General features: G+C 38.3%; 1 protein-coding gene across 4 annotated transcripts in view; it reads right to left on the bottom strand.

Moving 5' to 3' along the window:
* Positions 1-25,083, bottom strand: part of PLCB1 (phospholipase C beta 1) — a 401,169-nt gene that overhangs the window by 21,945 nt on the left and 354,141 nt on the right. For 2 of the 4 annotated variants that reach the window (XM_055725799.1, XM_055725800.1), the window contains exon 32: positions 551-615. The exons of the other annotated variants lie outside the window; for them this stretch is intronic. In XM_055725799.1, the coding sequence (XP_055581774.1) occupies positions 577-615 (39 nt within the window). In that variant the 3' untranslated portion in view covers positions 551-576. The remainder of the gene's footprint in view (positions 1-550; positions 616-25,083) is intronic. 4 annotated transcript variants of the gene reach the window in all.

The raw sequence follows: 25,083 nt of genomic DNA, 5'->3' as shown, positions 1-25,083 counted from the left end.
CTGCTTGGTAAGCTTAATCTTTAGACACACCCAGAATTCCTACCTTCAACACCTTTCCCCATCTCAGACCTCTACAGTCAGATGCTCTCAATTCCTACCCCCACATCCTCCCCTCATCAACCTTCTTTACCCCTTCAAAGAGACATTTCATAGTGCCTGGTTTTCTGATCTGAGAGTACTGCAGCTACTGTGAGCAGAGAACAAAGGATATTCTGATGACCCAAAGGGCTGTGGAAAGAAAGCTTGTATAATCATGCTTTTACACAGTCCCTGACCGCTGCACTGAGGTGGGGCAAAAGCAGCAATAAATAAAACAAGCAGGGAGACAATGGGGTGGGGAATGATTTGAATAAGCCACATTGCTTTCACGGGATAAAAAAGGATGCAATGGTCAGTGGCAGCTTATGTTATGCAGCTAGCAGATAGTAATTCTCAAAGATTTCAGAAGAACCACCAGGCAGTAAATCGTGGACGCTCCTGACTTAGTTTTGACATGTAAAAGGAAAACAACATTAGCATTACTAGATAAAAAGGGGAATGTTTCACTCACTTTCACTATAGTCTCATATTCCATTTCTACTTCTGTTTTTCCTCTACTTCTTGTTCTTCTATGCTCTTTAAAACAAAACCAAGGATCATTTCAATTTGATGTGATTAACAATTACTCTAAGCTGAAATGACATAATTCTGTGCATTACAGTAAAATAACATCTCTTTAATCTATGCACTTAATGAAAAACAAAAGAATACTTCATGCTTCTGTGTGCTGGCTCATTAATATTTGACTAGGTACACGTTAGTCAGAGAAACCAGTCTTTTTGTCACCACCTGTCACTCCATACTACAAGAGGATATATTTCAGCTGTGTTACGTGGGAGATCTGGGTTTAGTGAAAGTTGCAGCTTATGCACATTGCAAGAAGTGTCACTTTTTTTTCTGGGAAGGGGAAAGAAGCATGTCTCTGAAGGAAATGAGCATCAGCCATGCCACCTGAAGCATGTGCTTGAAAAAATACCTCTGGCCATTGCTGCAGGAAGGCCTCAGACTGCAGTCGTGCCTAATCCCACAAACTCAGTGCAGTCTGGATGGATGGAAAGCCTTCAAGGACATCATCAAGTGCTTACAAGAGCGGTGCTGCCCCTTCACCAGACAGCCTATTCCCTTTGAGTCAGTCTTGCACAGTGCCTGAGTGTGACCAGGTTTGAGACACGCTGCTGTTGGAGATGTTACTACAGTTCAGTCGCCTCTGTCCTGAGTTGGTGTTTCTCTCTGGGGCTGGAACTTCGGTTTGATAGTTCAAAAGAGTGGCAGGATTGTCAGATTGTCCCATCGACCTAGAAGACCCTGACGTGCTGCAGGCAGCTACTCAGAGCGGACTCGCTTGGATAGCTGTGGTTCATCAAGCACCACTCTGAGCATCCTGAACTTAAAGTCTCTCTCTTGAAGAGGTCTAAAGTCTGGATCAGAGATGTCCTGAAGATAATCCAGCAGCAATCAAAAAGACCCAGGTTTTTTAGTCTGTGCAGTTACAAGAAGGTGGCTTCAAAATTATAGCCAGGAACTGAAAAAAATGGGCCAGCTTTTGGTTCTTGCCAAGTGTGGTCCTTAAATAACATTGCCGTGCCACTTTCAAGTGGCTGCAGTATGTGTCATTCCCTGTTGTGTTAGATTATTGTGGTAACTGTCTTGTTTTACTCTAAAATAAGTGTTATTTCAGTATCAAGGGATTTACCGCTTCATATGGATAGTAACTGCATTATTATATTGGTGAACTTTGTTCTGCTGGAAGAAGTTAAATCACAGCTCTTTTATGATACAGTTGGTATCACTAAAGTCTTGACACTTCCCACATCATACCCTTCACACTCTATCACGCAGTCACATTGTATTTACATCGCCCAGGAGCCAGAGCTGTAATGGCATCCCATGTAATATGGTGATACTAGGTGGGAGTCAGTCATGGAATAACTGCATGCAAGTTCACTGCGGTAAACTGTGTTTTGTCTTAGCTGTCAGGTTTGTTACAAATGAAATTGAAAACTGAAACCTTTAAAAAGAAACAGAAATAGACAATAGCACAAAATAAAGTTTCTCATTTAATATTTAAAGACTAAATAGCTTCATAACCGAAGTAGTACTTTTAAAATTTGTTACAAAACATTTCCTCTCAAAGCATTTTCTTAAATTGAATATAATTATTGAGTCACTTCCTTAGTAATGGGTGAAGAAGCAGAACAATACATCTGAGCACTGTGTCCTCATTTTGCTTTCATGCAGATTCATAAATGCCTTCTAATTGAGTCAAAATGGCAGGCAAAAAAATATAATTAGCTAACAATGTGGCTGCATTTGACTGAAATTCTGTGTGAGGGAACTTATGCCACCTTCTTATATTGTGAGCAACAAATAAATTAAACCATTTTATTTATTTTCTCCTTGAATTCTTTCTCACCTTGGTAGCAGTGGGCTGTAAAGCTACTGCGTTAACACTTACACAAATGGTGTTTTAAGATACATGTTGGGTATAAGATGGTCACGAAATGGGGTGCTAGTGATTGTGGTAGCTTGCACCGTTTTGACATGCAAAACAAATCTAAAATATTAGCTGAGGAAGCAGAAGGTGACAGTTTGTAGCAGAAAAAAATGTAGCAGCAAGAATGTGAAATGTAAAGTGAAAAAAGAAAGCTACTTTGTTTTGCTTAGTTCCTTATCACTTTTCCTGATGCACTTCATTTTTCTGTCCCTTTGATCTATACGCTTCACTGGTTTTGTGTTCCCACTGACAGGCAAATCAGATTAAGTGCCTTACTTAAAATTGGCAATTTTTACAAAATCACATATATGTTTGTAGCACACAAACATTTTGTTACTGTGGATGTTGGCCTACTTACTTCAACGAGGCTTGTAACTACTGAAGGCGGCAGGTTAAGGTTTGATTAGAAATTCCCTTAAAACCAGTCTTGGAAAACGTTACTAAGCACCCTCTTGTTAAATTCCTTCATTTGTGCAACTTTAATATTTTTCCTTACTTTTGGCACTGTTTTTAGCCAGCCTCCCTATTAAAGAACACATCTTGGTTTCTGAAACTGTGTGTCTACTTTGCATGCAGGTGACTGCAGGTATGTATTGGCTCGTGCTCACATGCCAGGATTTCAGTGTGCAAGTAGGCACACAGCTGCCAAGGCACAGGTTTTACCTACCTGGAGGATGAACATCAGGCCCAAAATAAGTAAACATTTCAAAAAAAGAAACATCCAAAACCTGATAACACCCCCACCCCCCCCCACCCCCCCCGTAATCAAACTGAGGATCTTCCCTTTGATTATTTCTCAAAACACAGTCCACTGAAAGTAACAGAGATATCTGGATAGCATGAATTCCACAGTGATAGGAAATTACAAGGTTACAAGACAAAACTATTTAGCTGTAAGTAGGGTACACACCACTCAAACCCTGTAGTTTATAGAGCTTTTAACAATATAGTCTGTGCGCTTGCACCATTAGGACACTCCGGATCCAAATGACGCCAGTGTAGCGGACGTATATTATATATTACGCACACATATTTACCACAGGGGCGCTCACTAGTTTTGGAGCTCCGGGCATTGTCTTGCAGCATAAGAAAGAAAAAGTCAGAAACACAGGGATTAAAACAAACACCAAATTTCAAGCTCTCTTCCATTCTGCTGGTCATGACTGTACTTGTCATAATTACCTGGTCTTTAAAATCCCCAAGCAGCTTCTTGGTTCTAGTGTGAGAAGTATCTTTCTGAATATACAAACATTGCATTAAGCAGCTTTTTGTGAAATCTCTCATGCATAGGTAATACAACACAGAAAATACAGAATACTTTCTCAATTCATAACTAAGCAGCCAAATATCTATTGCTTTTATTAGTACTGAGACAACATTTTAGAGAAGATGCACATGGGAACTAGACTGCAGAAGAAACTAATGACAAGGGGAAGTGTTAAAACACTATCTCCTATTCAAAGTCAATGTCTACCTAACGCTGTTTTCCCAGCAGTTTTCTAGAGACACCAGAAATCACAAAGTCTAGAAATCAATCCAGTGCAAGTTTAAGCTTTTAAAATACTGAAGTCAAATGTATTGTGGTTTATCTGATGATCCTGGATGTGTCCTCACTTGTGCAAAGGCCACAAAAGAGGCTGCATTTTACTTTTCTGGTTCTAAGCTGTTGTGAGAAGTTGTGTTCTGTTCTTATTTACCATGACACTACTATAAAGAACTATTGCCACAATTAGTCCAGATTTATATTCTTGCTAGGGCATAGAAACGTGGCACAGAAATTCACCATAATAAATTATGCTGACCTAAGTCCTCCAATCAAATGTTGTTAATGTGACTATTCTTTACAATTATCTTTTATGAACCTTTAAAAATACAATGAAGAAAATCGCACTGTATCAGAGAAAAGAAAAAGGGAATACTGCTCATCCACAAGAGCTGCTTCACAGCACATCGCTTTGTTCTCTTAGTAATTCACGCCTCTCAGTTACTCAGCAACTTACATGTGTTGCTGTTGGCTCTGCCTTGGGCATACACTTACAGTGTCTTCTGAGACCACAGCAGCACAAAATGACCATGTTAGAGAAAGAAGGAAAGATTTTAAAAAGTAGTTTGAGGTGAAATGGAAAAGTTTTAAGCAATGGCGCAACCCAAATGACTTAAGATTTTTAGAAATGATACATTCATGCCTAGCTCCCTCTCCTGTTTCTGTACCATATTCCTCTTGGCAAGGGTTCAGCTAGCTAAAGGATACCTCTTCTCTGGTGGCAACGAGGGGACATATTTCTGCTGAAACTCCATCCAGCTGACTAAGAAGCAAGCAGTGCTCACTGGCCACTAAATTAGGGGAAGAACACAAGCCATCGGGAAAACAGTATACACTGTCCATTATTTCATCAATGGACCAAGAAAAAAGTTTCCTAGTCTTTACAGAAGCAGCTCTGGCCTACATTACTAAGCCATGACTCCTGTTCAAAATTTGTTTCCAGCTGTGTTGCGTGTTGTAGAGTTCATCTTCAAAATAATGTGCCAGATGTGTTTTACATAAAAGCGTGCTTTATATAGGTATCTACAAACAGAAGACTGAATTGCAAAACCAAGCAAAAAAGGAAAAGAAAGGGTACAGGGCATGCTTTCCCTGGGGTGTAATCTATAGCGAGGTTGCACAAACAGACACTTAAGACAAAATCTAGCTCATGGCAACACAAAAAGAGTACAAAAAAACATTTAAGGTAGCAACTTGTCTTCACATTTTGAAAGCAGTGAAATCTTGTTATATTCTCATCTTCCTTGGATCAGAAAAGATCCTCCAGTCCACATGCTTGCCAAAAAGCCAATGCACATGTTGGTTTGCTTATTAATGGATGTGAGCCTGACTGTGAAGTAGGCAGACAGAGGAAGAAATGCAGGAGGAAGAGAATGGTCCTGGCTTTGATCTCTCTCAGTGGAACAGTAAAACCAATCCAGATTAATTCTACTGCATGACAGTGAAAATCACTGGTTTAACAACGATGTGAGTGAAACCCATCACTATGCAATTTCACCCTTAAGATATACAAACACGATCCAACTGCAGCAAGAACAGTCTTCAAATGCACTCCTATTTCTCATCCTGGGGAAAAAAAAGTACATTTCTGTTCCTGCTTCCTATTGATTACTTTTGTTATTAAGATTTTTAAAAAATCAAATACTATAATATGACAGCTCCAGAAATGCCAGAAGATTAAGTCAGAATATATATTTTTCAGCTAACCCCCCCCCGCCCCCCCAACAAAACTCCCAAACCTCAATACAAGGTCCAGGCAAATTATGACATTCTATCACCTTTACTGTACATAGAATAACATTTATTAACTTGCAAGCTAGATAAAGATCAAGGCAATGGAATTTATTTCTCAGAAACGTATTTCCATTAATATGATGAACATTAGATACAAAAAGTCCAATCTGGGACTCTTATCCTGAGTTCATGTTCCTGTGGTCAAGCACAAAGAGTTAACGCACTGCGGTAAGGAGGCTGATGAGATTCTGTGAATATCTCACTGGACAACTTGAATTTTAAGTCTCAAAGACTCACTCATTTAGGACACGGGATTGCTCCACTGAAGTTAGTCTGAATTTTGCTATTGATATCAGTCAGAGTACACTAAAAGTTCACTCCCTGCTCCAGGGATGCATTTGGCAAATTGCCTTAGTCTGAGAGGTAGTCAGCCAACCCCTGTGAATCAACTCCTCATCAAAAAGAGGTCAAAATTACTTTAAAAATGGAAAGAATGCTACGGAAAGCAGTACTGCTACAGCTAATCCAGAACAGCAGGTTGGCAAGGGATTATTTTAGGGTTCATCAGCAGTGATGAAAGAATGCATTCCAATCTGGTCAATTAAAGGGAATGAAAGACCCAAAAAGACTTAGATTACTACTGGGAGTGAGCTAAACAAAGAAAGGGAATATAGAAGCATATTGTATTTTTACTAGGCAGAAAGGGGTTTTGTTATTACTCAGTAAGCACTAAAATAACTGAGGTCAAGAGTTCTTTCACTAGCCATGGTGACACGGCCACCAAGAGCTTTAAGAACTACTAACGTCTCTTACATGATAATGAAGCCTTTTTAGCTGCCCTGTAATGGTCCCATTACTGTAAAGCTGGGTTCTTGTCTGCGTTCCGAGGCTCCTATACAGAAAGCAGTGAGTGTTCACAAAACCTGTTACATTATGGAGACTATAAAGCTGTCAAAGACTTTACGCAAGAATCTACATTACTGAAAACACTTTTCCTTTTGTAAAGACTTAGTATGTCTAGGTCACACATTCAAATATTCCTTTGATACAGATTAAGTATCTCAATATTTCATGTTAAGCAATGCTGAAACCTCACTCATCGTTTAAAACTCAAGCGTTCCAAAGACATATGTATGTGTGTAAGAATGTTAACAAGGGCTGGGAAGGACCTCTGTTCTCTGAGGTGAACCATAAAACTAAAGAGAAATCAGCTCAGCTCCATCTTGAAAATAGCTTTCTGTATGCACAATGCTTAATTTTAAAGCAAGGTATATAGCACCCAAAACTGGAACTACTTGTCTGGTGCCTAGTTAGGTATCAGCTAACCTAGTTGAGTTATTTCTGTAAGAACACAGCTTGCAGCAGTATTCTGTGTTGGCTCAGTCTTCCCTCTGTCATAATAGTAAACAGGTCAAAGAAAGTAAAGCCCAAAAGCTTTTCAATGAAACACACTCATTGCCCCAGTTTAGCAAGTGTACATGATTTGATTGTCTGAAAGTGTAAACTGTTAATACATGGATTTTGTAAATAAATGATCTTCAGGGGATGTAAAGGAGCATGTCCTCTGATCTTGATAGTGAGACAGCAATTGCTTTTCTGTAAATGATATTAAAATTTGGAAGACTGCAAATTAAAGAAAATTCTTCTCCCATGCCAAAACATCACTCTAAATCACACCAGTATATATTCAAAATGATACCAATAACATCTCTGAAATGATTATGAGCAAATGCCAATGAAACTGAGATAAGCGTTGGGCAAATGGACGTCTCATTGATTCAATGCCTCACACAAATGCAATAGTTTAGTCGTCTTATCTGACAAACCGATTTCCTTAGCAACTTTCTGTAAGTCATTTCACTGCTAAGGTCTCAACCCTTCCATTTGCAAAACTCTATGAAATATAAGTTATTAGTTCAAATTTTAATACTATTAGAACCTGAAAGCAATAGCATAGTCTTGTCTTACAGAGGTAGCTGATAGTTTAGGCAATTTTAGTTCCTTCTCTGTGTTAAATATAGCAGATTGCAAAGCTCTCCCTGCAGTAAAAGGAGATTTATTTCCTAAGAATGTTCAAAATCCAAATCCTTTTCCTAATGAAGTGTCAGATAAAAGGATCTTTTACACAAACACCACATCAAGAAAACGTCATCTCCCAAAATTTCATTAAACATTAAATGATTGTGAAATAGACAAAAAAAATGTTGTTTTTTAACAAATCATTATGAGCTTCATTTATTTTGTAACATGCAATACATATGCCATTTAGTTCTTCAAATGACTACACAGGGGAAGTCCCTTCTATCCCAATGCTCAGTACTCTATAATAAGCTCATTTATTTGTGTCTAAGAACAGATTTTCAGCTCCATTCTTTTCTGAAAGCCAAGTTAGCTTCAGACAGATAATGTAGCTACTGCTAATAAAGTCAAGATGCCTTAATGTCAATTTGCTGAATGGAAAATCCTGCTTTTATTGAACTAATTTAGTATAGCAGTACCTGTTTAAGATCAATCCATAGCAGACTATTTCCTATTTATTGCTAATTAAAATCATGGATTTCCTGTGCCAAACAGCACATAAACCTGAAAAATTAGCTACAAACCCAGAGTGTTATTGACTCAGCTGGTGGACTATGTCTAGCCTTACTACCTAATGCCGAGGTTCATAAAAACAACTACTCTAAGCAACGACAAAATGGCCAAGGTGAGGTCAGGTGATGAGGGAAAAATCAGAGACACTCACTGAGATCTGTCTTCTCACCATTATGAAGTGCAGAATGGCTTAACCATGGCTTTCACCTCCAGCCTGAGGAACCAAGAGCACAGCAGGGTGGAACTCTTTCTTGGCACATGAAATCTGAGGACCACCCAGGCTTTCTGTCTCAATTCCAGCCCTTTCCGGCCTTGAAGAGAATAATAGACTAGTTGTGCGCCAAGGGGATATCTGCAGGTGGCAGCTGGGTTTGACCTTACCCACCCACACTTCTGTTGTCAGGTCTATACAAAAATATTTTCAACTGATTGTGCTGGGTAGATACAGGCAAATTCTTTCACTTCTGGAACATAGTTAAGTCAGGAAAGTACACAACCATGGGAACAGCTAAGAAAAATGGAAATATTGGAGTGGTCCTGAATTAAGGAAGATTCCACCCAGTGCTTTCAGTACATTGCTCCAGAGTATTCATGTTCCCGAGATCTGAGCCTCTATCTGAACTGCAGAGTTACCAGGAAAGCAGTACCCACTGGGCTCCATCACAACACCAAACTTCCAGAGAACGCGGAGAACAGCAGTGCAACCCCTGTCTATTTTCACTAAACCTCATAATCTGAAAGAAGATGCAATTACAGGAAGAACACTACTCTTGCTTACTAGTGAATCATCTTTTTTTCTTCTCCACAAATCTTTGCCTCATTCCCACTGCAAAAAAGCTAAAATCTGCTCAGGCTCATCTTAGGGCAACTCTTATCAACACAGCAGCCTGAACTACATTTCCACCAGGAAGTTTCAGTTTAGGATGCTATGCCCAAAGTGACATACAGCAGTAATAACCCGCTAGGAAGCAACCCTGCAGACTTCAGAAGAGGCATGTCTTCAGAGCTTTGGCAAATCAGCTGCCAACAAATGTTTCTTTGCACCAAGGCCAGCAAAGCCTTGGTGAGGCAAAGACACATCTCTTTTACAGCCTCTAAAGCTTTTATTTTATGTGCCCAGGTAAACTAGTTGTCTGAGCGTTGTACATGTGGATAATTTCAGAGTTTAAACTCCAACCAGGAAATGTTATGAATGATAATATTAACAAATGTCAGTCTGGAAGATTCTGAATTCTCAATAGTTACACGATGCTTATCTCAGAGCAGCAACAATCAGAAGCAATTATAAGATCCAGACCAAAACCATACCCATTGTGGGCTGGTAGGAGAAGTTCTCAAACCAGAAGTGGAAGAACTCTTCATTCACCAGGCTAAATAGACTGTGATGACGGACGCTAGGCTACTACTATGTTTTAAAATGTTGTATTGAGTCTTACAAAACTTAAAAGGCAAACAAAAAAAATCTCAATGCTTTATAAAGGCAGGCCTGAACATTTACAAGTTCAGAAGAAACTGGATTTAAAGGTGTCTAACTTTACTACCAGCATTTTCTTTAACACCCCACAATTACTATTCAAACTGCTATCCCAGTCTGTCTCATTAATTTCTAAGTTGTTGGGTGTTTTTTTTTTTAAAAAAAGTGCTTGGAGATATTAATCACATTGCAAAAAATATAGGTGTATAATTAATGCAATAATCATGCTGAATGTAAATTCACTAAGCTTAATAAGAAAGAAGTACTTCAAGTTGTCTTAATACAAGTGTTTCATTTCTCCTCGAATATTTATATAATTTCTTTGCTTGAAAACTACACGTGGGAAGCAACTAGGGCAGGGACAGTCTTCTTGTAAGAGGCCCATGCAGAATCAAGCATTTTAAGGGTCTCTGTTCCTGCACTGAGCTATTGCAAATTCAGGAACACTATCATTTCTTGAAGAGGTGGGATCCCACTATATCTGCAAAAATACAAGGAGGCTTAAGTAATCTTGTCATATTTCAAATTCAGTCAGGCTCCAAATTTTTTTCAGGAGGGCTTAAATTCAAATTTATGGATAACTTAAATTGGTTAATTTTTCTTCAAAACTTAAAAAGTAGATCATATCCCTCGCAATCCTGCTTTCTCTCCTGAAGATTATGCCATTCTTGCAAGCATGGCTGAGCAAATTCTGTATCTGCTTGCTAGTTGCTGTAGCTTAAATTAATTAAGTGCATTAATGTACTCTGCTGCCAACTGGAATTTGCATGAACAGGCATGACCACAAATAAGGAAGATATTTGGGGGTTACTTATCTCGCGCAGCTGACTGCAGGGAAGGGCAGGGCAGAAGGCTAAGGTCAGTGTCGGATGCAGCTGGCCTCAGCTGGGGTCAGTTTGGAGGCTGCTCAACAGCACTAACCACTGATGAAATGCAGAAGTAATGGGAAGTGAAAGAAGCAAATATTTGCAATAGCACTTATCTGTGTTTCTTATTAAAAGAATATAATAAAATTAATAATGGCAAAATGAATATAGCTATTAATGCATATGTTGGTATTTAGAGGATGAAATGTACTTTTGTTTAGAGGACTAAACAGTTCCTATTCTTTGAAAGCTTGAACCAGTCCTTCATTTATCTTCATCTTGTTTTCCAACATAACTTATTTATTTACAGTATGTCAGGGGAGAAACTTAATTACTAAGGGCATTTTCCAATTAACTTCCTTAATTAAAAGTTAGGCTCAGTTGGTTTGTAAATAGTATTATCTAAACCCACAAAATTCATAGATTTTGGGAAAAGGTTGAGAATACCCATCTTTCTTCAGTCTCCAGGTGTTACAGATGTGTGACATTCTGAATGTCTGCTCATTTTTCCCTGATTTGGAAACAATTTCATTTGCTCCAAAAGTCTCTAACGCCATTAGGGAATTATTGTTCCCTTTGGTTTCTGTTAGTGCTATAAGCAAATGTTTACATGGAAGTATGCACTTAAAACTAGTAGCTTTAATGAGTTTTAAGTTCTGCTCGGAATACGAATCTGTAACGAGAGTGTCTTCAGAGATCCAACTTCATGAATTTGTGCCAGACTCCAGTAATATTCTAGGAAATTGCTGCTGCTGCACCAATGCAAGCATCTGCCATTCAGACTGAGATCTTTAGAAATCAGTGTAAGAATTCACAGTTTCAGGAGGGACCACAATTTCATCTTGAGTGCAATGAAATCCTTAATGAAGTTGGTGTCTTTCGAATTCTATCTTTGAAATTAAACCAGACTCATGAATAGGAACCTAGAGATCACACTGCGATGCCTGACTTGTTGATCAATTAGAAACAGACTCATCCAACTGAGTAGTTCATAAGTACTGGAAAAAGATTTAAATCCAATAAAGTGAAAAAAGATGATTGCAAACCACTTAAAAGCAGTAAAATTACTTATTTCCCTAGCGCATTTATACCAAGTGAATAACCATACTCTTTGTGGATGCGAAGATATTTCACATCTAAAAATAACTTATGCTGTAGACCAACTGCAAATCTAGATATACCCAAGGCTGCCTTTAGTTGTAGGTCAATTTATAATACTCATGTAAAATAAAAATGAAAGTAAGCTTAAAGCAAAATTAGATGTTAATACTTTCCACACATCCATCATGGACATACACTATGAGTTGCTGCAAACTTTCTGAGACACAGTAATTTAGATGAACATACTTCTTAATAGTTTCAGTACTATACCAGATTTTTTCCCATATGTTGAAAAAGTGATATTCAGTGGACAATAACAACTTTACATTATGAGAATGTGTATTATATTTCATCATTTGCTATTTCTCCTTTTGTAATGCCAGTTGGCTTCCAGCAAGAGAAAATCTCAACCTCAAACACATGCAGGTGGGTCAACTGGAAGTAACACAACTTCTTACACTCTCACCCAAGTGCTGACCTGAGACATTCTTTATTGTGGGCAGGTATAAACATATGGCTAACTCCTGCTCACATCCTGACTGTCTTACAACAGCCTCACACAAATTTTAAGCTGCAGTTTTATTTGCTAGTACTAGAGAAACTGAAATTAATGTGGTCCCATACATTTACTGTGCAAGAAGAGTAGCTTCCATGTTCCCATAAAATGCTTTTAGAAATAACAATGACAAATACTAATACTACTAATAATAGCTGGAAACTCCAATATGGCCTAGCTGTAACTGGAGAAACCAAGTAACTCTGAATTTTGAAGACTATTTAGTTCACAGTATGTGAACACACATTTTACATTAGTGTGTGTGTGTGCAGAAAACAGCATCACATTCTCATTTTGTATTGACATTTTTAACTGCATGAGTCATAACGCAGGGAAGGCAGGCTGAGGAAACCTGATGGCATCCACACTTCACAGTGTTTCCTTTTTTTTAAGAAAAAGGCTTCTTCTGTTCAGGACAATGTAAGGGGGAACTTCTTTGCTGTAGGTTTGGCATATGTGAAATCCGTTTTGTAGATAGCATGGAACCTGGAAATTCATATATCTGCCCTTCCCCTTTTTTTGTTTTCCATACAAGGGAAATTCTGACTTCATTGTTAATGCAGTCAACTAGGAGAACTCGAGTAGACCACAAAACTCCTTTGTGGGATTAGTGGTTTCAAAACAGGACTGGGAACCATCAGAACTGGATTCTAATGCTGTCATGCAGACATGTCACTCCAAAAGATGCTTAAGCAAAGATTTCAAACACTGACACCTAAAGTAAGGCAGCAAAATGCAACGTTAACCATGCACTCCAGCAAAGCCTTTGATACATGAAAAATGCTGTACTGTTTTGAGCTGGAAACAACACAGAGAAGGTTTATTATACATTATTTTCCTTCTGGAATTTTCTATTCATTTTAGATTTCAGACCCACAGATTTAAAACTCACAGCCAAATTTGTCTTGATATTGTCATTTCAACTGAGCTACAAGTATTTTCTACTTGTTGGGTTAAGCTTCAGAGACTTAAAAACTGAGTGCTTCAAAAGCCCAGTTACACGAAAAACGCATCCTTGGACAATATCTGGAATCTGTCTTTTTAGCAGCAACTGACTATAATGAACCATTTTTGCTTTACTTGCTGTCTTCTGCCTCACTTATACGTACTCTGAATTCCAGTGAATTCTCAGTCATTCACTGAAATGGAAGTATACATGTAGTGATTTGGAACTAAAAGTAGCTATCGCTGACAAACAGCAGACTACCAAATGGCAGCAGTGCCCGTAAGATTTCCTAGAATCAAGAAACCTTACTTTCGGATTTTCCCTTAAAATATTCTTGTGATTGCAGGTAACCGTCCTGTAGCTTCTGCTCAGTGGACCAGTCTTGTTACCAAGGTCACCTTTGCAGAGTTATATTTGCATCCAGCTGACGTTGATTCATGTTGCCAGATGGCTAAGGACAAAGCACAATTGCTCAACACAACGTGTGACCTACTTACACGCCTAACAATCTGCTCTTTAATACTTTGGAAATGCATGGAGACTTTGATTAAAATTTTAATTTTGTTTCATAGTTAGCCCACATGTGGCATGTACATTTTGCATACCAGATACATCTGTTCCAACAGGGCAGTAGCATGACGACTCCAACTTCTTTCTAAAACAGGGCATACGAATGCGTAAGTGTAATTTCCTTATTTCCTAAAGGCGCTCTCAAAAGTAATTACAAACTATTGGTTTACATACAGACAACTAATGAAAAGCCAAACACTCACGCTGGCACTGCATAAACAAATAATGACGACAGTAATATGTCAGCTCTAGAAAAGAAGAGTGAAGACATGATACACACAAAAATTCATGTAGGGTTGCTAATCAAATATATGGAAAGTCATGGGGAAACTCCATCTGTGCTCAGTCTCATATATATTTACAGGATAAGTGGGACAACATAATTTCTGCCCTAGCTACAACGTGAAGATATGTAAGAATACTAGAAGCGACATTTGGTCGTTGTAGGCCAGATTCCCCGAATTGCTCAGGGCTTTAGGAACATAATAATCACCAGACTGAATCAGACCCAAGGTTAACTAAGACCTGCACTCTGCCTCTGCCCTTTACTAGTACCAGATGCTGTACAAGGATAAAAGATCTCTAGAGCAGACACAGATAAAATAACTCCCACCTTCAAGCAGGCCCTCCTGGTCCCGATCTCTCGTAGTTAAAGACTGAGTTAAGTCTCCTGGAGTTCAAGTTTTAGTAAAGTTTTAGTTCCTTTCAAAGTACTGGTCCACACGAATTTCAGCTCTGAAAGTATTCCATTTCTGAAGCAATATTCTAAAAATATTTAATTTCTTTCTCATTTATGTGAAAGGAAAGAAGGAACAAAAAAGCCTGCAGAGAAGCAGGTCTAATGTCATACTATAGATTGAGGAGGAGGTGATAGATGCTACCTGGAAACTGTTCCATCACATACTAATATTATCTATTCATAAGAAAGTGAGAAGGGAAAGCAGGGAGAAGCGGTTGTATCATAATGCAGATGGAGCTAATGATAACAGAGCAAATAAAAATAATTAGCAGGACATTGACTAAACTTTATCAGTGAACCAAATACGTTATTATTGAATAAAGATGTGAAGAGTTACACTCAGGATATATCATTACATTAGTTGACATTCTGAAGTTCTCCCGGTGAACACTACCTAAAAGTAGACACTAAATCAGGCTGGTGTGCTAAATGCAGAAGGGACCACCACTCCCTCACAAGCTTCTCACCAACATACAAGTCTTGTGAGCCTGATTTTGTCTTGCAGCACAAGTTTCTCCCCTCTCCCCACAGCTCTGCGAGGTTACCTTGCCTGCAGAATCACAGGAGAGTGCATGTAGGAATGAACTGACCCTGCTGCGCACCTGGTGTTTGCCACACAGCCAGTATCATTTTGACCAAGAAGTTCCCTGCTCCTCTAAGACTTGAAAGATGTCTAGAAAGGACATTCCAGTTGTGGATGAGAGACAGCAGAAATATCTTACAAAGGAAAAAAAAAAAAAGATGCCCATGAGTCTGTACCTATTTTTTTTCTCTACATTTACACTTTATGGAAAAGATTTACCCAGGCAAGTGCCATTACTGTTCTGCTACTTTGCCATAAATTAAGTTTTGAAAAAGAAAATAATGCATGCACACAGATACTAAAAGTAGCAAAAAATCTGCATTTATGTAATTATTAAGGAAAGCAGAACAGTTCTAGAAAAAATACCAAGCATTCCTTTTCAAAATGAAAAATCAGAGAAATCCCCTTTTCTTTTTAAACCAAAGGAAGTCCAAACCCGAATTTTAAAGCCAAATATTCACATGTCAAATAGAACTTTTACTATCCATAGAACATTAAATTGTTTTAAAAATACTTAAGTATTTGTAGAAAACATAATATAATTATTATGACTACTCTACCATACAAAACACAAGTACCCTTGTCCTGAGCAGTGCATCAGCCTCAGACTGGTAAAAGTTGATCCTCATGGCACAGGTCTAGATCCTGTCACTATTTCCATCTGTTGGACCTGATTCCACAGCTTCTGTTCTGCATAAACCTCTTCATACAGAATGTCTTCGATTACAGGCACCAAACAAACACATAGCAGAAAGCCGGTTTTAGCCAGTGACCCCAGTACAAATTTAAGGTTGCATATTGCCCTCAACCCATAGCAAAGCTCCCACAGCTTTGCAATCAGAGCGCTGCCCAAAGAACCCGGAGATGACCTGACCTTCACGTAGTAACAGTGCTATACACAAACACACGTTATTATTTTTCTAGTTTCTAGACTAATGTGGATAGCACTTTACTGCATCTGATTAAAACTTCCAATGTCTTGCATCCATTAGTGCTGTGCAGTGGAATAATAAACACATCCTAGCCCTGACAGCACACACCTAGTGAACTGAAATAGGTCTCTCTCCGGGCTGCTTAGCAGAGGGCGTCCTCCACCTCTGCTGGGTCTGATTATTCTTCAACTTAAAAAGTCTGTGGAGGAGGCAAAGTGTCTGTTTAATTTGCTGTTGTGTGGGAAAGAGGCAAAGGTGTCTGACTACACTGTGCTTGGAAATTGTTTGCTCTTGGTAAAGCCTGCACTTTTTAAGCAACATGCCACAGAAAACAAACATAATTGCAGAGAGGCTCCTTAAATGAGAACAAAGTAAACAGAGATGCTTCATCAGAAGTTACATCCCCTGATTCTGCTTTTGCTGTCAAGTCCCCTGATTTTTCTTCTCTTTGGTTCAACTCAAAATTTAATTATCTTTCATAGAAAACACAAGTTGTTATGCTTATGTTAACAATACTTGGAAGAAAAAGGGTTTCTTTTTGCAGGTCTGTCTTCAGGAAAATAGATAAATTTAGTAAAAATCATACTTGTTTGCTCTTTAGATCCTTCAAACAGTGGTTTGCAACTGCTTCACGCGCCCTGTAGCTTCATGTTTATACATGGCCTATACCGACACATCTATAGGGAACAGCAGCCATGTCTGTCACCGGCCACATACAGTAGAATGGCTTCTGAGGGGTTCTGCTACCCGCTGACAAGCTATGGCAGTAAGGGACTCGGGGACACGCGTGGTGATGTGGCAGGTGCTCAGCACCATGAAAAAGAGAGCTTGCAACATATGAAGAAATGATGAATACAGCTCACATAGTCCCTCACTCCAATTATCACTCACGCACAAAACATCTGTCAGTGTGGTGCCTTGGTTTAGAGAACACAGAGGAGAAAGATAACTCTGTCTGTCGCATTTCCCCAGCAGATACACACTCCTTATGTTCTTTTCAAATTCTGTAGTTACAGAATATTTAAATTTTAATCATGGAGAAAACAAAGGAAGTAGGTTAGATGAAAATTTATTGAATTTAAAGGAGTGGAATCATTATTTCAAAATGTTTCAATTTTGTCCCAGTGATTTGTAGGAAATAATGGCAAAACTAAAACAGCTGACTTGAATTATCTTTAATAAAGCTATGGGAGACTGTTGGCCATAGACCTGATGTACCTGTAATTCTTATAACCCCACCTGCATTTAGGATTCAAAACTGGAGTTCAGATCATTTTTCTATGCTGTATTTGAGTTCAGAATAAAGACAGCAATGATAACTTGAGGTTACTTGATGGGCATTAGACATTATATTTTAATCACACTCTCAAAGGCACAGAGCATGTTAAAAATACCAGTTTTACTACTCGGCTGTGGTTTGAGACAATCACTAAGCAATCACAAAAGGGAGAAATGTCTTAAATAGTATGAAACTGGGGTAAACTAGGAATAGTAATACAATTGAACAGTTTTGTTTGGGTTAGTGCTCAGTTTTGTTTTGCTGGAAGAGCTAGATGGATCATATTCAGGATAGCTCTTTATTTAAGGAACAGAGTACACATCATAAATTAGAAAGTATAAATATTTAAAGTTTTGTTGTAAGTGTACACAACCAATCTATTATGGCTGAACTCCTTTTTCTAGGCAATGGCTACAATAGATGGCCTTAAAAGCAATCATTTAATATAATATTGGGCAAAGGCCAAGAGAAACTCTAGTTTCCATAATAGTGCACTAGAGATTTCTTTATTTTGAAGTGCCACATGGAATGTCTAAATTAAGTCATAGAAGCAAAAAAATTCATGGTATCCAAAACCTTTGCTTGGGCATATACTCCATGGCATCACTCTGTTGATCATACTGGAGCTAACAGAGCTGTTCACCAATTATTAACTCAAATGATCAACTGTTTCAAAGCTGTCAAGCCTAATGCCAGCTCTTTTCAGAACTGCACTCCTGACCACAAGTCCAGATGCGCTTTTAGGGTTATAATGAAGAGTAACCCAAAAGAAAAACAACAAACACCAAAGTGCCCAAAGTCCCATAGCCAAGTAGCAGGAATTCCAAAGAGTTTCCATTTGGAAATGGCTGAAAATAGAACAAGAACACAATCAAAACCAGTCTTCAGAAGCATGCGCTTGGAGAAAAGCATAGTTCAGTGAGTATACAAAACCCCCTCAAAAACTAAACTATAGCAAAAGATGAAGGCAAATGGGGAAGATCAACACAGACTGGAAAGCACAGTTTTTTCATATAGCCAAAGTGGTTACAGAATAAATTCCAGAATTAAAAAACATGGTCTGTCTACCATGTCTTTTCACCTGTGTAAGATTTTTAAGCCATAAGCACTACTTTAATGTTCCTCTCATTTTGTCTCTTCACTGTCTCTGAAGCTGCTCCCAGGGACTTGAAAGCACTGTGACTGTGTCCCTAGACGCGTGACTGCCAGGCAGGTTTCAGCTGTAAAACGCTTCCCTCCTCTCTCATACCTTGTCATTTACCAACAGCTGTGATCTGGTGTCATCTCTGTGAAACTCTGCTTGGGGAAGCAGTTAATGTTTGTCTTCATAAGCAAAAAAGAATGACCTTAATTTGTGCCCTCGCACGGGCAGTGAGCAGAGCGCGGCAGGCACCTGTGCTGGGTCCTGGTGCTGTCCCATGCGCTACCGAGTCTCTGCATGGCTCCTCACTGAGCATCTGCCTGTCACCTGTTCCCAGGGGTGGCCTTACTCTGCTTGGAAACTGGAACCCTCATTGCTCTCTGAGGACTGTGATCAAGTTTCTAGAGAATGTACCATTTTACACTTCTATACCCCAGCCTTTCTCTTTGCTTTGTCAGTAAAGCAATGCTTCCTAATTTTCCATGGATGAGCAGCAGTGGCAGCTGAAATTTTTCTGAGTCTCTTTTTTTCTGAGTAAAAGCTTCTTCAAGCAGTTTTGGAGGCTAAGGGGATGCTGAGCAACAGAAATTCAACTTCTGTTCTTATTGCATTAAAATGCAAACCAGGAAAGCAAAACTTGGATGTATACCTAGCATTAAGTTGTTCACACCTGGAAAAAGACAGATGAAAGATGACGTCTTTCCTCTTGACTTACTCCTTCTCACTGAAATAGTCACTCTTCAAATTTCCTAGATTCAAAACCTTAGTAATTTTTGAAGGCTATCTAACTGATCAAAACACTTAGCTACTCCATGCTAAAGGTATGCAACAGAAATGGCTGTCAGTAAGATTTAGGTAGGAACAGATAAAAAGTACATCTGTAGCACAAGTCTCTGGCTGTCTGTCAGGATACACATCAATATATTGAGAGGCCTTTTGTGCAAACAGAGTAGTTCTTCCCACAGAAAGTCTTAGAAAAGAAAATAATTTCAGCTGATGGTGTGCAATGTACAAGTCACTTCTTGTTCCTGTAAATGAGTGGTTACTAGAATGTCATACATCACTCTTCAACAGGGTTGACTTCAAGATCATGATTAAGGTCTGAATTTCTCTTTTTAAATTTTACTTTTTCTAAACAACAGTTCTAAAATAATGTAATGCAGGTATAAAACATTTAATCTTAAGTTTGATCATTTTCCTTTGCTTTTTGTTATTAAATATGTTGTATATAAAAACAAATTGAGGAATTCAAACACAATGGTACTAATTATTATTCCTGTTGATTTGAAGGCATGTAATGTAAATCATATAGCCTATTTAAACTTTAACTTGAGAGTCACCAGTATGCTTGGGGTAATTTAACCTGTTCTGGAATAGCATAAAACACTCAAGAACATATTGGCACTGCTTTGTATTGCCAGGCAACAAAACAGCTAAACAGCCAAATTTCATCTTCTTCCTGCACCTCTAAGCACTCCCTTTCACATCACCACCCACAAACTGTCCATGCCCTTGTTCTCTGACACCCTTCCTACTGTTTTCTTCCTTCTATTCTTGATGCTTCATTTTCCTTGGAAGCTGAAAAATATATTCTAATAGAACCAACATATATTTTTAAAATGTTTGCCTGCCTTCGTTTCTTATACAGGATTAAAATCTTTAGGCTGCCTGGCCAAAGATGCTTTTGTTTCATTTGCTAGCTGTCCATGCTTTCTGAGAGAAAGGCAATTCCCCGAGGACATGCATTGTGCCTCATCCACGGTCCGGGGATAGGTATAGGCAGCCCTTTACCAAGAGGACAGTCGGAACCAGCAAGCCTTTGTACAAGGCTTCAGTGGGGTTTATGGAAAAGTTTGAAAGTACTGCAATGTAGTGTTACCAAATTAATTTATAGATAAATATATAAATAACTAAGATAAATAATTTTTGTCTTAAAGAGCCAATTAAAAATCTTCTTTAACAGGTAACTAAAAACCAAGAAGTGCTCTTCTAAATAGATTTGTTTCACAGACAAAAATTAGTTGCAGTAATGTTAGAGGACATCCCATATTCGTTTTCACATACATCAAGAAAATTCCACACCTGTCAGAGAAGTTAATCTCAATTAATTCTTTGCTTAAGAAATGTAATGCCCATCTCCTTAATTAGACAGGTTTGAGCCTGGTTCTGCTGACACCATTTAAAACCTACACACTCAATATAATTTTTAATCAAAATGTATGTCATAGGTCCTATTGGAATCTCTACAAGTTCTACGTTAATCTTCTTGTAGGAGCAGGCATATATAATAGTTAGGTGAATTGCTTCCTAGCACAATTTCGTAACCTTGAAGGACTTGAGAACTTGCACAGGTACACAGGTTTCTTGTTGATAACTAAATTCGGGCAAGAATGAGTCTTACCTCCAGTTTTGCACTTATTGTACTTACTTTTCAGTTATATTACATCATGACCCCTTTAATTAATGGATTTTTTTAAGAACTTTTAGACTTATAATTTAATTTAACTCAGGACAGTGCAGGAATGTGGGAAGATAAAAGGCCTTGAAAACTGAGGAAATGCAATTAGAGCATCCCACTTGGTCAGTTCCTGAATTGTTATTCATCGCATTTGCACAAATCCACACAAAAATAGGAAAAGGTGAAAGAGATGAAATATTCCCAGACTAATAGTACTCTTTTGCACTTCTAATTAGCAGAAAAATTAAACTTCAACAAATTATCTGCAGAACACACTGCACTTCCTTGTATTAGTAGAGATAGACACCCCAAAAATCCACGAGGAAGTAAAATATCCCCTTTATGCTGAAACTTTATCTGACTTTAACCCTATAGTAGTAATTATTTTCAAGAAAGAATGCTGAAAGAATCATTGGTACAGAAAACGAAGCTAGGCAATGAAAATTTTCTTCAGAGACACTAATGATGTTGATCAATGTCCCAATAAAGAGGAATGGCAAACAAAAAACAAACAAAAAAAAAGGATGGCATGATTTCAGCCACTAAATAGAATTAAATAAAATCTTTTACAAATGCCGAATTGAATGATTACAGCCCACAGTTCTCTGCTCTTTATGGCACCAGATGTATTTCAAACTATAAACAGGGTGAATATTCAACATACGGCAAGATATATGGGATAACACTACCTGTAGACATCTGGATGTCATTACAGGTAACATTTTCAAAAGGGCATAACTCACTGAAGTACTTCAAAGATGGCATTTATGATTATAATTTTACCTGTATGTATTTAGCAACTCTAAAGGTCTGTATGCTATGCTCATTCATTAGGAAAATGAAGTACTTTATGTAATCATCTGGCCATGTAACTATCTACATGGTGAACTGTACACCATGCTCTTAAGCATGTAGTGTTAAGAAATCAGACTGTCAGTCTAAATAAGGCCAGCTATCAAACTATTCTAATGAAAAAAACCCACCCAAACATTTATTTGTTGTGTTACATGTTTTTAAGGTATAGTAGCCTAAAGCAATAAATATGAAAGTTCAATATATTAAAAAGACAGGATACCAGCTTGAAAGTTATTGCTCTTAATCACTAATTTATAGTAATATATATGAAATATATATAAAAAAACCCTTCCATCTTCAAAGAAATAAAAAAGTAATCCACTATTTATGTAAAAATAGAATAACTAGGAGAAAATGTTGCCAAATTAAGAGCTGTTTATCTAGGTAATCTCATTCTAGCAGCTTTTCATTATTTGCATTACTTGTCCTGTGGGCACCTCACATGTGTCTGAAGCCTCTGTCACCATTATTTGAGAAACAAGTATCGCCTCTACAGATGTCTCCTGGACAGCAAGAAGTACCATCTACAATAGTCAAGAGCAGCCTGAAAACTATTTAAATTGTTGTGCTACTAAATCATGACCAGAGGCGAAAGCAAACCACTTAACAGGGCCTGTCTTTCGCAACAACAGGGAAAGACTATTTAACTGCACATTTTCTTGAGTTGCCAAGAGAATCTGGCAATGAAAAAGTACAAATTGGGGAAGAACAAGCAAGAAGTGGAAACTGGGAAAGCCTGACTTCTGGCAGCGGAGAAGAGAAACTGCTTCATCTGATGGGCTAAGATCCAGGGAAAGCTCAGACTGATTCGAGCCTGAGAACGAGAGGGAGGTATACAACGAGAAATGCTGAGCTTTGCTGCTGCACCACGTCTGTCTGATGCCTCTAACTGATGTCCTGAGAAAATGCAAGCCAGGGACAGAAAATTCATGAAGAAAACGCATTAGAAAAGAAATGTCTACAGAGGAGGTAAAACCACAGCAAAAGGAACCCACCACGTTCTGCTCAGTTTCTTCAGCTGGTAGTCCCCAAAAAGGGTTACCTTCTGTTCGGGCCACAAACTGGCCCCAAATATTAATGTGCAGCACTTCCACAGATTAATACCATAGCTGAACATAGTTCTATAGAAATAACCCCCAAACGTCACTCGCAAGGAACTGAATCCTGTTTTTTTACTGGTGGATAACCATAACAAAAAATAAAAACCAAACCAAAAAACACCAACAAAAAGCAATTTCAGTGGAAATAAGGAGTCATAAGGAGGTCAAGGACAATATTTGGTGTGTCTTCCAATACAGATTTCTGGACCAAACCAAGAGGGAAGTGCCACACATGCAGAGAAAGAAAGCGAAGGGAACACCATTAAATAGTGGGTTAAAAGTTGGTCAAGAGCCAGTTAAAAGATGGGTTAGAAATTCTGTTTCTCTACAAATTACCATGTTCATGAGACAAAGAATGCCTCAAAAGCCTGTATCTAACTGCATATTAAAACCACCCATAAATAAAATGGTAGCTGCTAAGTATTTAGAACATTTTTAAAAGCTATTATGTGAAATGAGTAAGAACTACGTAATGCGTAACTGCTGCCGGATTTTTCTTGCTTCCCTCCAGAGCTGTGTCGGGAAGCCTGACAGGAGCAATACGGTCTGTGCTGTGGGAAGGCTCCCCTGATAGCTGGTGTCTCAAGAGCCACACTTAGAGTAACTAATGATCCAATCCTGCAGCCTGTACACGCACGCTTATGAAAATTATGTTAAGTTTTATGTATGAAGGACTCAAGTGTGAGTGACAGGCTAAAACAGGAAAAGCATTAATAGCTGCAAATAGGATTGAGAGGGCCAGCTGAGGAATATTGAGGACTCCTGTGTCTACTGATAAGAAACTCATAAGGGGGGAAACTGGAGTATTAAATAAGGGTAACTCGTGGTTCATGTGTCACAACAATAGTATACTGCACAGAATATAAGATAGTACAGATGATCCTAACCAAGATACATCCTCAGGGAAACGTAAATCTAGTAAGGCAATAGATGAACTGGAACCGATTAATGCTCTGAAGGCACCTTTCCATAGAAAACGGGAGGCCAAGTTGTTACTATTCACATAACATGAATAATACGCTTATAATTTTACACACTGTATTATTAATATTGCATGTTGTCATTGGCTTATGCATCAGACAATAACTCTGCACAGATATCTGAAGGAGAAACCGAACCCTTGACCTGAAAAGCCATCATAAAACTTACTGGAGAACATTGCTTTTAGTGGAAGCTGTGCAAAGCCATTTACCACCAGGAAAACCATCAGTAAGTCACCACAGAAAGGACATTCCTAAGTGCCCTCTGCATAGTGAGTAACTGCAAGCGAGGCAGACAATAAACTCAACAAACCCACACAAGATGTTGGATAGTTTTTTCACAATATGTTATCAACTCTAAATGCAACAATTTTCTGTATTTTTGTCAGCAAGAAAGTATCATTTTTTCATGATACAACAGTCTGTGAATGAATCTGACTGAAATGGGCTTGGGAAGCAGCTAACTAGATGAGCACTGATGACAGCAGGCAAGGTGATCACTATGAAGCTTTTGTACTTTGCGTGTAAAGATTAAAAATGTTAGGACCCAGCCCTTCAGCAAGAGCTAAAAATCAAAGAAAAATGTCTGAGTTCAAACCACTACAGGATCTTGATTAGCCTGTAAAAGTTCTTGCACAACTCCATGATCAAGAAAAGTTATGGTGGATATACAGTAATTACATAATTGGGGCAGTAAAAAGTCTAGTATGTCTTGTCTGCAGAAGCAAAAATTGATTATCAGACTATAGCAGAAAAACCCCTTAATGTAGAAACAGAAAATGTGTTTCATTAATGTAAGTATCAACATAATAAAGAATGTCAAACTATGAAACTATCTCTATTAAGCTGAACTTTGTTACAATAAGTTCTCCGAGAAAGAGCTCTCCCCATCTCCCACACCAGATGTGGCAGGTAAGGTGGTCAAGGCATCTAGCTAATACCAGGCAGCAGGAATGCCAGATTAATAAACATAAAAGCAAATGAAAAATACAATTTCCAATTAGAAAAATGAGAAAGGAAATATCTGGAAGAAAGAGAACATTTGTTTTCCAGCTATCAAACGAGGTACTCACAATAAAAAGAAGTGGAAAAATAAACACA

Source organism: Falco cherrug, chromosome 13 (assembly GCF_023634085.1).
Source record: "Falco cherrug isolate bFalChe1 chromosome 13, bFalChe1.pri, whole genome shotgun sequence".
Lineage (NCBI taxonomy): Eukaryota > Metazoa > Chordata > Aves > Falconiformes > Falconidae > Falco > Falco cherrug.
This window is presented reverse-complemented; position numbering and strand designations above follow the sequence as displayed.